This window comes from Stylophora pistillata, chromosome 6, assembly GCF_964205215.1.
Source record: "Stylophora pistillata chromosome 6, jaStyPist1.2, whole genome shotgun sequence".
NCBI lineage: Eukaryota > Metazoa > Cnidaria > Anthozoa > Scleractinia > Pocilloporidae > Stylophora > Stylophora pistillata.
Window position 1 is genome coordinate 6,758,522 of NC_142524.1, and position 12,291 is coordinate 6,770,812.

Consider the following 12,291-nt stretch of genomic DNA (forward strand, 5'->3'; position numbering starts at 1 on the left):
ACATCCAACAAGTGAATTTCTCTCTATCTAAAGACAATTGTCTACACTTGTGTTTCTTTAAGCTCCTCCAATCCTCAAACCCTTTGCTGCAATAGCTGCACTTGTGAGGCCAATTCCCATGGTATGATCTGTTATGCACTGTCAGGTTCCACTTTCTAGTGTACGATATATCACAATGAGTACACTTGTAAGGTTTCTCACCACTGTGAACTCTGAGGTGTCTTTGCAAATGTTCTGCCTTTTTAAATGTTTTGTCACAATGAGTACATTTGTAAGGTTTCTCACCACTGTGAACTCTGAGGTGTGTTTGCAAATGTCCTGCTTGATTAAATGTTTTGTCACAATGAGTACATTTGTAAGGTTTCTCACCACTGTGAACTCGGAGGTGTCTTCGCAAATTTGATGCGTGATTAAATGTTTTCTCACACTGCATACATTTGTAGGGTTTGTCAACACTATGAACCCTAGTGTGTTGATGTAAAACACGTTGACGCTTGAAGCTCTTATCACAATGAGTACATTTGTAAGGTTTCTCACCACTGTGAACTCTGAGGTGTCTTTGCAAATGTCCTGCTTGATTAAAAGTTTTGTCACAATGAGTACATTTGTAAGGTTTCTCACCACTGTGAACTCTGAGGTGTCTTTTCAAATTTGTTGATTGATTAAATGTTTTGACACAATGAGTACATTTGTAAGGTTTCTCACCACTGTGAACTCGGAGGTGTCTTTGCAAATTTGATGAATGATTAAATGTTTTCTCACACTGCATACATTTGTAGAGTTTGTCAACACTATGCACCTTTGCCATAATGGCGGCGGCCGAGTGAAAACTAAAACTAGTGCATGGGGACGAGGCCACCCGGGCATGGATCAGAGCACTTGTGAGCGCTTGTCAAAAAGTTTCTGGCACAATTTATCAATCCAAAAAGCTTTATTTCTCAAAGAATCGTCTACTAATATAGCTAAGGCTCAAGTTATATACAATGCCATGCCACTGCTGTGTTCCTTTATGTACTACTAGGGGATATCGCGACGAAAACGGCTCAAAAATATCTTACTTCAAGTTTCCCAGAAAAAAACTCGCGAGAAAGCAATGGCTTCATGCAATCCGTCGAGAGGAAGGAAAAAACTTCAAAGTCTTGGACTCAACCATGGACTCTTGGACTCAAACCAATGCTGTAACTTCGGTATTTCAGTGGCGGACTTCGCCGCGCAAAAGGAAGCCTCCACCTCTAAGATTCACTAGTCAATCAACTACTCATAAATCATCCAGGGCTTTATTCATGGTGTGCACAGAAAGCAGCGTAAATGATAAATCGATTGAACAGCTAGACAGCCAGATTACAACTGTAAAATCTAATGAAAACAACGTCGAACATGAGGCAAAGAGAAAAGATGCCGAAACTCAGACTGATTTGGTCGAGTCGAAGGATGCATGCATTCAGAGTGATCAGAGTGTTGTCGCGCTTGTGAAACAGTATGAAATGAGAATAGGAGAGCTCCAAAGAGAAATAGAAAGCATTTCAAAGAAGAATGAATGTTTAAAAAGCAGACTTTTTTCTATTGAAAGATTTCGCGCTGACAACTCTGCTGTGTCCTTCTACACTTCGTTTCCTAACAACGCTGTTTTAATGGAAATCTACAATTATCTAGACCCCGGCGAGAAAGGAGAAAATATCCGATATTATGTTTACTCCAAGTCTGAAGTCCAACCAGAGATCTACAATCAAGAGACAGAGATAAAGGAGACCAAAAAAGGAAGGCCAAGACATCTAAGGCCAAATGATGAATACTTCCTTGTACTGTGCAGGCTGAGGCAAGGTTTGGCTGAGGAGCATCTGGGTCATTTGTTTCACGTATCAACATCAACAGTTAGTCGTATAATAATAACCTGGATAAATTTTATGTACTTGAGACTTAGTGTAATCAACATTTGGCCATCAAGAGAAGTAATTGATAAATCTATGCCTGAAGATTTTAAGGCCAAGTATAAATCAACTAGAGTTATAACTGATTGTACTGAGGTCAGGTGTCAATTGCCCAGTAGCCTACAACTGAATGGGGAACTCTTCAGCAGTTACAAGAATCACACCACACTCAAAGGACTGGTGGGGATTTCTCCAAGTGGTGCTGTAACTTTTGTTAGTCAACTTTACACCGGGTCAATCTCTGACAGAGAAATTGTCTATCGCAGTGGATTTCTTGACTTACCCTTTGATGAAGGTGACTCGGTAATAGCTGATAAAGGTTTTACAGTCGAGGATTTGCTACCCTTGGGAGTGAAGCTCAACATCCCTCCGTTCCTTGGAAGTTCTAAACAAATGCCTGCAGAAGAAGTTATTCAGACCCAGGAAATAGCCAGCCTCAGAATTCATGTTGAAAGGGTCATAAATAAGATTAAAAACTTCCACATTTGGGATGGGGTAGTACCTTTAAATCAGCTGGGCCTAGTGAATCAGATGTGGACAGTATGTGCTTTGCTATGTAATGCTAATCCCAGTGTTATCTCTGTAGTGACACTATGAGGCTACAGTAAGATAGTTTGATACCAAGGCAACAACAAATGAAATGTCTTTGTAAATACTATTATGTGTACAATTCCAATGACATTTTTTTGTTTCACTTCTCTGCTTTCATTGTAAAAAAAGCTAAAAGGTTTGGGCCATTAATCATTCTTTCAATTAACAAGATTTGATATTTAATTAAAACAAAACGTTTTGAAAGCTTTTCTCATTCCAATAAAATAGGCACTACAATCTGTGAAAGAAAAATACTAGAATACTACTAAACCATATTTCCTGTGTATGAAAATTATTACTTATAAGTTGTAATATTAATGCTAGAGTATTTGTTTCAAAGATTGAATTTGCTTCTCTGCTCACAGCAAGGCCCAAGAATAAAAACTTACAGCATAACTAAAATTGGAAAAGTTTCAAGGAAAGCATCTACAATATATTATAATCATACTACCAAGGGCTGGTTCTCCAAAGCTCCTGATTAGTTGAATCCTGGTTTCACTCTCACAGTTTTTAAGTGTTAACTAAGGAATATTTGATAATCAGGCTGTGAATCATGTTTGACACTCAAATATAGTAAATTTGCAAAGTTTTACTAATAATGCAAGAATATGGTTGCAAAACCCTACACCTCCAGCAACACAGGAACACGCCTTCATTACATCTGTAGTGATAATGCATAAAGCTACTTTTAGCTCGTGGGGAGTATCATTTTTACGATAGCTGTGGCAACATGTCGCTCTTACATAAAAGAAGCGTTGATCATCATTTGTTTCTATGCAATGTAGATATTCATCCTCCAGGTAAGTCTTTGCTTTTCGTAGACTTGTGGGCACGCTAGTTGTACTTTTGTTTGCAATTTTTTTACCAGAACGTGTTATATGATTGTTTAATTCCGCTCTGGTAAACAGTGGCATCTTCTGAAGTGAGTAGCCCCACATAGATTCAGGGAACTTGACGGGAACATGTCGTTTAGCGGTGGAGAGTGAACTTGTGTTGTTTGCCGAGCGTAGGTTTCGTTTAGAATAAAGATTGTTGGGATCAGGATCAATGATGTTTTTATCCTTTCCGCTCTTGATGTATTCAAGGACCCTAAAGTATAAGAAATTAGGTCAATTTAAGTGTAAGGAATCACAATTGACAATTTTCTCAAGCAATCAAAACATCTCGAAGTTCGCATCTTGTGCTCGAAACTAACCTTTTCACAAGCTCTGCTTTTGTCTTTAAACCTTTTGCTGTGTCACCTCTGCACTTCAACCAGAATCTCAAGTCCTCAGTCTTCAATTGTGAGGGATTCCTATCTCCTAAAGAAGCTCCAGGGATGTCATTTTCGGTTAGAAAGCTCGAGGAATTATAAGAGTTTGTATTCGAGTAAGACGCCATAGGTGTTGCCCGGGTGGCCTCGCTTTGGTGAAATTATTCATAACCAGTCTCAGACCTCCATCCGATTTTCCGCCATTATGGCAAAGGTGTATGAAACCTAGTGTGTTGATGTAACATACGTTGACGCTTGAAGCTCTTATCACAATGAGTACATTTGTAAGGTTTCTCACCACTGTGAACTCTGAGGTGTCTTTGCAAATGTACTGCTTGATTAAATGTTTTGTCACAATGAGTACATTTGTAAGGTTTCTCACCACTGTGAACTCTGAGGTGTCTTTGCAAATGTACTGCTTGATTAAATGTTTTGTCACAATGAGTACATTTGTAAGGTCTCTCACCACTGTGAACTCTGAGGTGTCTTTGCAAATTTGCTGCTTGTTGAAATGTTTTGTCACAATGAGTACATTTGTAAGGCTTCTCACCACTGTGAACTCTGAGGTGTCTCTGCAAATTTGATGGATGATTAAATGTTTTGTCACAATGAGTACATTTGTAAGGTTTCTCACCACTGTGAACTAGGAGATGTTTTTGCAGATGTCCTGCTCGATTAAATGTGTTGCCACAACGAGTACATTCATATTGTTTCCCACCACTATGAACCCTGACATGTTGATTTAACCAATGTTTATGTTTGAAACTCTTCTCACATGGTGTACATGGATGAGGTTTCTTGTCAATATGAACCCTGCAGTGTTGATTTAACCCACGTTGATGCTTGAAGCTCTTTTTACACTGTGTGCAGTGATAAGGTTTCTCATTGTCAGTATTGGCACATCTCAGTCCATTCCTTCTTTTGCTCTGCCTCATTTTCGCTCTACTTGCCTTTTCTCATAAACTTCAAGACAAGAAATTGAACATAGTCAGGTAACATAGATAAAGACATTTCAATTGCTACTAGTTGACATCAGTTTTTTATTCAAACCTTGGACTGTATTACGTTTTGGGGATGAAAATATATTTCTTTTATTCCCCTTATTTTTTCCCGTTGAGCTCTCTTTTCAAAATTGGCATGTTATTTTGACAAAAGATAGAAATGTGTTTGCGCACTGTTTTCCACTCATTCACGGAAAGTATAGGGAACAAAACCGGAGATAAAAGTTCCAGTTTCGCTTAAAATAGTTTATTCCGGTTTTTAAACATGCAAAACTTGCAAATTCAACCTTTGATCCACTTATGTAACAAACTCTTATGTTCAAAGACAAGTTGCAGCTTTTAATTTAATCAAACCATGATTTAACGAAATAAAGTGAATTGAGTGCAATTGTGTTCGATTAATTAATTATCCTTTCAATTTGGTTCAATTGCCTATGCCAGGACAACTAGTACGGAGCTACAGTAGGGTGAATAAGATTACATACCTTATAGTTCCGCAGGAATCAAATAAACCACAAGTCAAAAGATAACAAAATTTTAATAGCTGATTTAATCAAGCTTGACATCATTGTCAATTACACCTTGGACTGTATTATTAAGTATTGCACATTTTGTCACAATTTTAAAAATTAAAATTGGATTTGGATATTCTCAGAATGAAACCATAACAAGATCTTGTTATACAAAGAAAATAAAGAGGCTTTCATATCTTCGTTTTTGCTACAATAGAGAGGGTCTCCTATACTCGTTTTTAAAACTCAGTAATGTAAAAATATTTAGCTTTCTCATGCACCACGAATACTATTCAAAAGTCTTTCATATTTGTGCAAAATTCAAGACAATTGCGTTGATTAAATACTTTACTTTTATTAGTGAGTAGTCTTGACCAGAGGGGAGATCATGTCTTATTTGTTCAAGAACCACTTGTGGTCTGTTTTATAACTTTTATCAATCCACATGAAGTCTATGTACAGTCAAAATGCTGATCAAAACCTACCAGAGTCATTTGAGAACAATGCATACATTTTCAAAACAATAAAATAGTTGGAAATTCATTGCACAAAACAAAATGATTGATGAATCACATTTAACTCAGCTCTTTATTGATGGGTCATGTTTAAACAAAAAAATTGTTCATGTGAACATGAAAAGATATTATCATCTTTAATCACAATTCATGAATAATAGGAATCAAATCAGGATTCACAAGAAAAAATAATTTCTCAGTCATCCTCCACGTAAAAAGTATAGGGGACCCACTATAAATTTTAGCCTCAAGATGAGAGTGGTCATCACTTATTCAATCAAGACCCAAAAGAGGCTAAGTGGCAAACATGTGAGATATTTTTCCAAGAACTACAACATCAACACAGATTAATAGTCCTTTTTACATTTCTGGGCTTGGTGGCCAAGCCTTTGAACAGGAGTGAGGCTGACCCTGTTGTGATAGAGACCTGTATCTAATTAGCAAGATAACAAATAAATTTGCATTTGAAAAGCAGCAACATCTCTATCATAACAAGGTCACCCTTAGCCTCACTCCTGTTCAAAGGCTTGGCCACCAAGCCCACAACTGTAAAAAGGATTACTATATACTAAAACAGTGGATAGCGTTGAAGGCACGCTCTGATTGGCTAATCAAACTCCGAATATCCTTTGCTATTTACCTCGGGAAAAAATGGCGTCCCGGTTTGCATCCGTGACAAACGAAGAAATCACTCAAATTAACGACGTTGGTGTATATTATCTCACTGTTTTAGTATATACTAAAACAACTATTCACCTCAGCGTCGGTGGTTAGCAGTGGATATTTACCTCGTCGCTTCGCGGCTCGGTAAATATCCACCACTAACCACCTCCACTTTGGTGAATAGTTGTTAACTATTCATCAATAACCTAAACACTAAAAGAATATATTAGATAGAAATGATTCTTATCGAAGATATTCCATCCAGTTACTCTTTGAAGATGAACACATTTGTTTAAGCGACATTCATGTAGAGCCAACGTTTGTGAATATATGAAAGTCATATATTCGAACTTACTGCGAAGATCGCTCTTAGTTATACCCATTCAGGTAGAGTGTTAGTCATACAACCGAAGATGCAAGTTCTAACTTGGCTTAAAATAACTGATCCTAGTCCTCTAAACGTGTAAAAATTGGCAATTTCAAGCTTTGATCTACTATGTGACAAACTCTCATGCACGAAAACAGTTTGCAGCTTTTAATTAATCGAACTGTGAGCGAACGAAATCCAACTCAGTCAATGAATTGAGTCCAACTGTGCTTGATTGATTATCCCCTCCATTTGGTTCGACTACCCACGCCAGGACTACTAGCATGACGCTTAGGTAGAGTGAATTAGAGTACGTACCTTATAGTTCCACAAGAATTAAAGAAAAGACAAGTTACAGCGAAAATACACCCTTGGCCCTGACCGGCGGTTACCGCGGGAACAGAGCGAATTACGTCTTGTATGGTAGCAGAAAGCGTCCGCATCTTTGCAACAAAACACTGGGGGAATAAACATGCTTAGTTTTTCTTTAATGTTGCCTCGTTTTTTCAGTAATGATTCAGTAATAAAAATAACTGTTGGGAAAGGACAGGAGTTTGCAATCCTTTGTACTTGCTAACAATGAACAAAGAATTGTTGGAATAGGACAAGATTTCCAATTGATTAGTTTTATATAAGAAGTACTCCAAGCGACTCGGAGAGATCCAAGGAACAATAAAACTCACGAACCCAATCGATCAAGACACTACAGACTCACCAGACTTGGGACTTGGCTCGGCTAACAGCTAATGAGAACATTCATAGAAACTACTTTTAACAACATTTTTTCCAAAAACAAACCATACAGAATCACCCAATGTAACTAACCAATCATCACCAACTTCTCGCAGTTACATGAACCAGACTTAGTACACTCCCCTTGCAACAACTCTTCTCTTGACTCTGATGATGACTTCTCAGGGGTACCTTCACCTGTCCAACCCTCCAGTCAAGTACATCCACAGCCAGAAATTCCGAACCAAAGTGGGTGGTGCTTATTTCTGTTACGCGCCAGCACACATGTTAGCCTGTCAATAAAGCTAGCATGTGATTGGCCCATCTCCTAAAGAGGAAAGCCGTTGTGAAACCAAAATGGCGTCGCGCGATAGACCGTTGAAAGGCTACTTCTCGGTGTTACATTCGATTTCATCCGCGGATGCCGACTTCGGCCAGCCAAAAAATATTGTGAGCAGAAGATCATCTTATTGGATGGTTGGAAGGCTCGTTGAAAGACGGGAAAGGAAAGGAACGGTAAGTGTTTGGTTGTAGTGCCTGTTTTCGAACGTGCTCGCTTGGTTGATATATTTTTTTTACTAAATTCAGTGTTTACCTGAAATCAGCACGGGCTTTTTTTACCTTTCATTTAATTAGGTAGAGTATTTGGTGCAATGGAAGGACTACTCGCCCTACGAAGCCTCCTGGTAGCCAGAGGAGGGTATCTTACCTCGATGTGTGGAGTTATTTAACAGGCCAACCCCGGACGTGGCAATTTTTCAAGAAAATGATCTTTAAGGGTGGCCGTCGAACGGCACTTGAAGTCGCGGTCACGTTTGCCTGTAAGGTTGTTTTTTCGGGGGGATGTTTATCGTTTGTTGTTTACTGGTAAGGGAGTGACGAGGGAGGGATGGACATTTTTTGAGAAAGATGATTTTAATCCTGTTTATTTTCCTCTTGGGTGGGATTCCTGCGTGAACTCTCATGGCCGAGGAATGAAGGCTTTTTACCCTTTGAGAGTTAAAACCTTCATTTCTTGGTCTCTAAAGAAGTATGAAATGGGTACAGGTGGGATTCCTGCTTTGTTACCAAGAGCATATCAGGAGAATATTTCTTTTAATTTTACCAAAGTAGCTCTAAATGATTGAATCATGAAGGGCTACTTTAGCAAAATTGTTAATGGTAATAAAATTAACAATAAGCGGAGTGCAATTTGGTCTGTAATCATACACACGATTTCAAATTAATAAAAATATTCTCCTGATATGCTCCTTTCATATCAAATAAAAAAATTATAAGACTTTTGCATGCAGGGCTATTTAAGTCTGAGTCAGTGGAAAATGTGTGATACAAGGTTTGAGATGTATATGCCAAGTTTAAATGGTAGGTACATTCAACTGCAAATGTGCATTCATCTTTATAAGTGTGTACAACTTTGTCACAAGTGTTCATTCATTCATTCAGTGTGCATACATCTCTGTAAGTGAACATTCAACTCTGTAAATTGTAACATAGTCATTGTAATTAAATACATACCTGTAAACTTTGTAAGTGTGCATACATCTTTATAAGTGTACCTACATCTTTTTAAGTGTACATTCAACTCTGTAAATTTTAACTTTGTTGGCTTTGTACATCAATCTGTGTAAGTCCACAGTCAAATCTGTTTAAGACACATTGCTTTGTACATAAACATTTATCTTTGTATACATACCTTTCACCTACCACAGTATGTGTACTTTGAACATTGAATGCAAATGTAAAAATTGTATGTGCAAAATTAAAGTATTTTATTTCTTTCCCTTTTGTTTGGGTTTTTGTTGCTTTTCTTTAGATATTTTAGCTCTTTTAGATACTTCTTTAGTAGGGGAGACTGCTGATTGAGTTATATTCTTTAAGTAGCTGATTCCGCATTTTGTTTTTATAAGTTCATCCCAGTATTCCTTGGCTCTTTTTGTGTATTTACAGTGCTGTCGCTCTCTGTGCTTCAGAGCTTCCAATCTGTATTCAGTGCATATCACCTCAGCTAGATCATCATTGTGATTGCTCTTCCTTTGTATGATGCATCGTGCATGGTCAATGTTTTTTTCAACCCCTGAAACAGTAAGTTGCAACAAAGAGTGACATGATGTCACACAAATATGTAATCACACCTTAATTTCAAGGCTAGTTAAACAACTGCCTGGTGTAGTAAACAGTTTTTCAAGAATTTTTACCTTGACCACTGAACTGTTTTATATTGTTATTTTTTTGTACCATTTGGGTAACATGATATGCTCCTGCATGCATGTAACAGGTGACTTGCTCTTTTCTGTAGGGTATTCCTTTCTCCCCAAGGTCAGTAAAACTAATGATCCACTTTTTTGTCTTTGGATTTTAAAACACATGTACACATCATTAATTCGAAATACATAAAGTTTCAAGTCGTAATGGGATTGTTTTGTACCTGTGCTTAAATAGTACTGTAGAGAGTGGCTCCCATAATGAAATGTAGTTGAAGTACATATCTTCAAAAGCCCTAAACACAGAACATCAAGACTAGAAATATTCAAAAAAGTGTAAACAGCAAATTGCCTAAGTTTTCATTAAATTAGGAGGTAATAATTGATAAGGATGAATTGATTACTTGGACTGTGATGTTATCTTAATTGAATACTTTATGAATAGAGAAATTGCATAGACTTTTAAACTGTACCTACCTTCCATAATTGAACAACCATGTGGCATGTGTTTTTTGCAAACAGTTGTAACTGGCTAGCCTCTTGGGAAGCTCTCTTAAGAGCTTCTTCCTATCATCTCCCATGAGGCTTGTCCAATCCAAGGTTCCACTACCCTTGCTGTCAGCATTTCTCTTCTCCCAAATTAAAAATTGACACCACAGTTGTTTATTGCTGCTGTTAGGTTTTGGATAACTCCTGATTTTTCTAAAGATCTTTTTGTGGTAAAGAGCACTCCTTGTCATCTCACTGCATTACATCTTCGATTAAGTTTTCTATCAGAATATCTGTGATTCTCAACATCTCCAACACCAAATTTATCCAAATTTATGTATGCTCTCCACTGTGTTTCTGTCATCAGAGTGAAGTTTTACATACCTTGATTTTGGGGATGCCACACTACCATGTTTTTGCTGTGGATTGGGATGGCCCAGATTGTAGCTGAGAAGTCATAGAAAAGCTATCAGTGCTGTTAGGATCTTTAGATTTTAAAAGCTGCAAATCCAGGCCAAATGTTTCAACAAAATTAAGTGTCTTATGGGCTCAATTCTAGTTGTGAAGTTTTGAGTGTGTTGAAAGTAGAAGTTGGAGTTTTTTCACTTACATGGTTAATATGGAGCTCGATTCTTTAGTTCTTTTAATTTTCTGTTCAGTTTTTTGCTTGTTTGGTTTTGAGGTCTGTAGTTTCAGCTCCTCTCTTAATCCCCAAGCTTTCATTCTGTAATAATTTGGATATATCAACAAAGTTGAAATGGTAAATTGGCCACTGCAATGGTTACAAAAGCTGACATTTCATTCTGTAGCCTGTCAATGTACTTAGCCAGTTGTTGATTCTCATTATTCAGTTCTCTTGTCCTTTCATTTTCTCTAGCATAATTTTTTCAATCTCTGAAAGCTTTTCTTCGACTAGTTTCTCCTTTTCTTCCTCAAGATTTTCATATTTTGCTCTCCAGTTACAGATTTCTTATGCTTTTTCAAGTTTTAACTGAGTGGAATGCAGACCTGCTTCCCACTTCTCCACCGAGATTGCTTCAGTTCTCAAAATAGCCAGCCTACACAATTTCTCCTCGTGTTCTTTTCTGTTTTTACAATTTCCTTTTGTTTTAAGGGTCTGATTAGTGATTGAAGTGGCCGGACAGCGATTTGAAAGTCGGCTCTCAATTTGATCACTCTCACGACTGATCTTAAACGCTTGTCCAGGAATTATTTCATTAATTATGTCAATGTATGCAATGCCTGCCGTTTCTTTTTTCAATTTGTTCCACTGTATTAGTGCAGCATTCTAAATTGCCAGCCAGAACACAACTTTATTACCACCTACACGTTGTTTTGTGACATATTTTAACAGTGCTTCTGGTTGATTGCGAATAGATACGAGGGGATCACGGACAAGGTAGCGATCAGACATTTTTTCCTTATTGTTTTGATTTTTGATTTTTTTTTTAGCGCGAAAACGAAAATTAAATTTGTGAAATTCCCTCCAAAAAAAGCTTGTGCTACCGAGCCTCTAGCCTCGTAATCACCCCCTGTAGTTACCAGCCTTTTATCTGTCATCTAGCTGTAAGTATCAAAATGGCGATCGTTCTTGCACAGCATTTAATGGGAAGAAGAGAGGCAATCAAGACTTCTTTTTTCACGCGATCGTGGTAAGATTACGGTTCGTGGATGCGTTCATATTTGCTGAAAGAGGACGAAAAAAGCCGCAATATTTTCAGGGCATTCACAGTCTTAATTGCTATAAATGTTGAGTGACATCTTTGAACTTAAACAATTTGATTGGGATGGATCGATACCAGGAGAGGATTTCGGCTAAGTCAAACTGTAGAAAGTGGCATTTATGAAGATAGGCGCCATTTTGTATGTTATAAAGGGCATTTCTTTGGAATGAAACGCTGCAAGTAATAACCAAGAAAACCGCAACGGGTGTTTGAGTTACGAAAACAAAGTAATTCTGCAATGAAAGTACTGATGAGTGTCATTGAAACTGGCGTTGGGATGGTGGGGTTATGTCCGTAATACGAATTTTAGAAACTG

General features: G+C 37.7%; 1 protein-coding gene and 1 long non-coding RNA gene across 2 annotated transcripts; both read left to right on the forward strand.

Moving 5' to 3' along the window:
• Positions 1-1,089: 1,089 nt before the first annotated feature.
• LOC148727979 (uncharacterized) lies at positions 1,090-3,604 on the forward strand. Its single transcript, XM_088725209.1, has one exon. The coding sequence runs from the start codon at positions 1,152-1,154 to the stop codon at positions 2,523-2,525; it is 1,374 nt and encodes a 457-aa protein (XP_088581335.1). The 5' UTR covers positions 1,090-1,151; the 3' UTR covers positions 2,526-3,604.
• A 4,303-nt stretch (positions 3,605-7,907) lies between these two features.
• Positions 7,908-9,346, forward strand: LOC148727980 (uncharacterized). The gene is made up of 2 exons (XR_016002204.1): positions 7,908-8,077; positions 8,198-9,346. It is a non-coding gene; the product is annotated as an uncharacterized LOC148727980 (long non-coding RNA).
• The last annotated feature ends 2,945 nt before the right edge of the window (positions 9,347-12,291 follow it).

Excerpts from the sequence above, each read along its gene's own strand:
- LOC148727979 (XM_088725209.1), top strand. The coding sequence starts at position 1,152 with ATGGACTCTTGGACTCAAACCAATGCTGTAACTTCGGTATTTCAGTGG.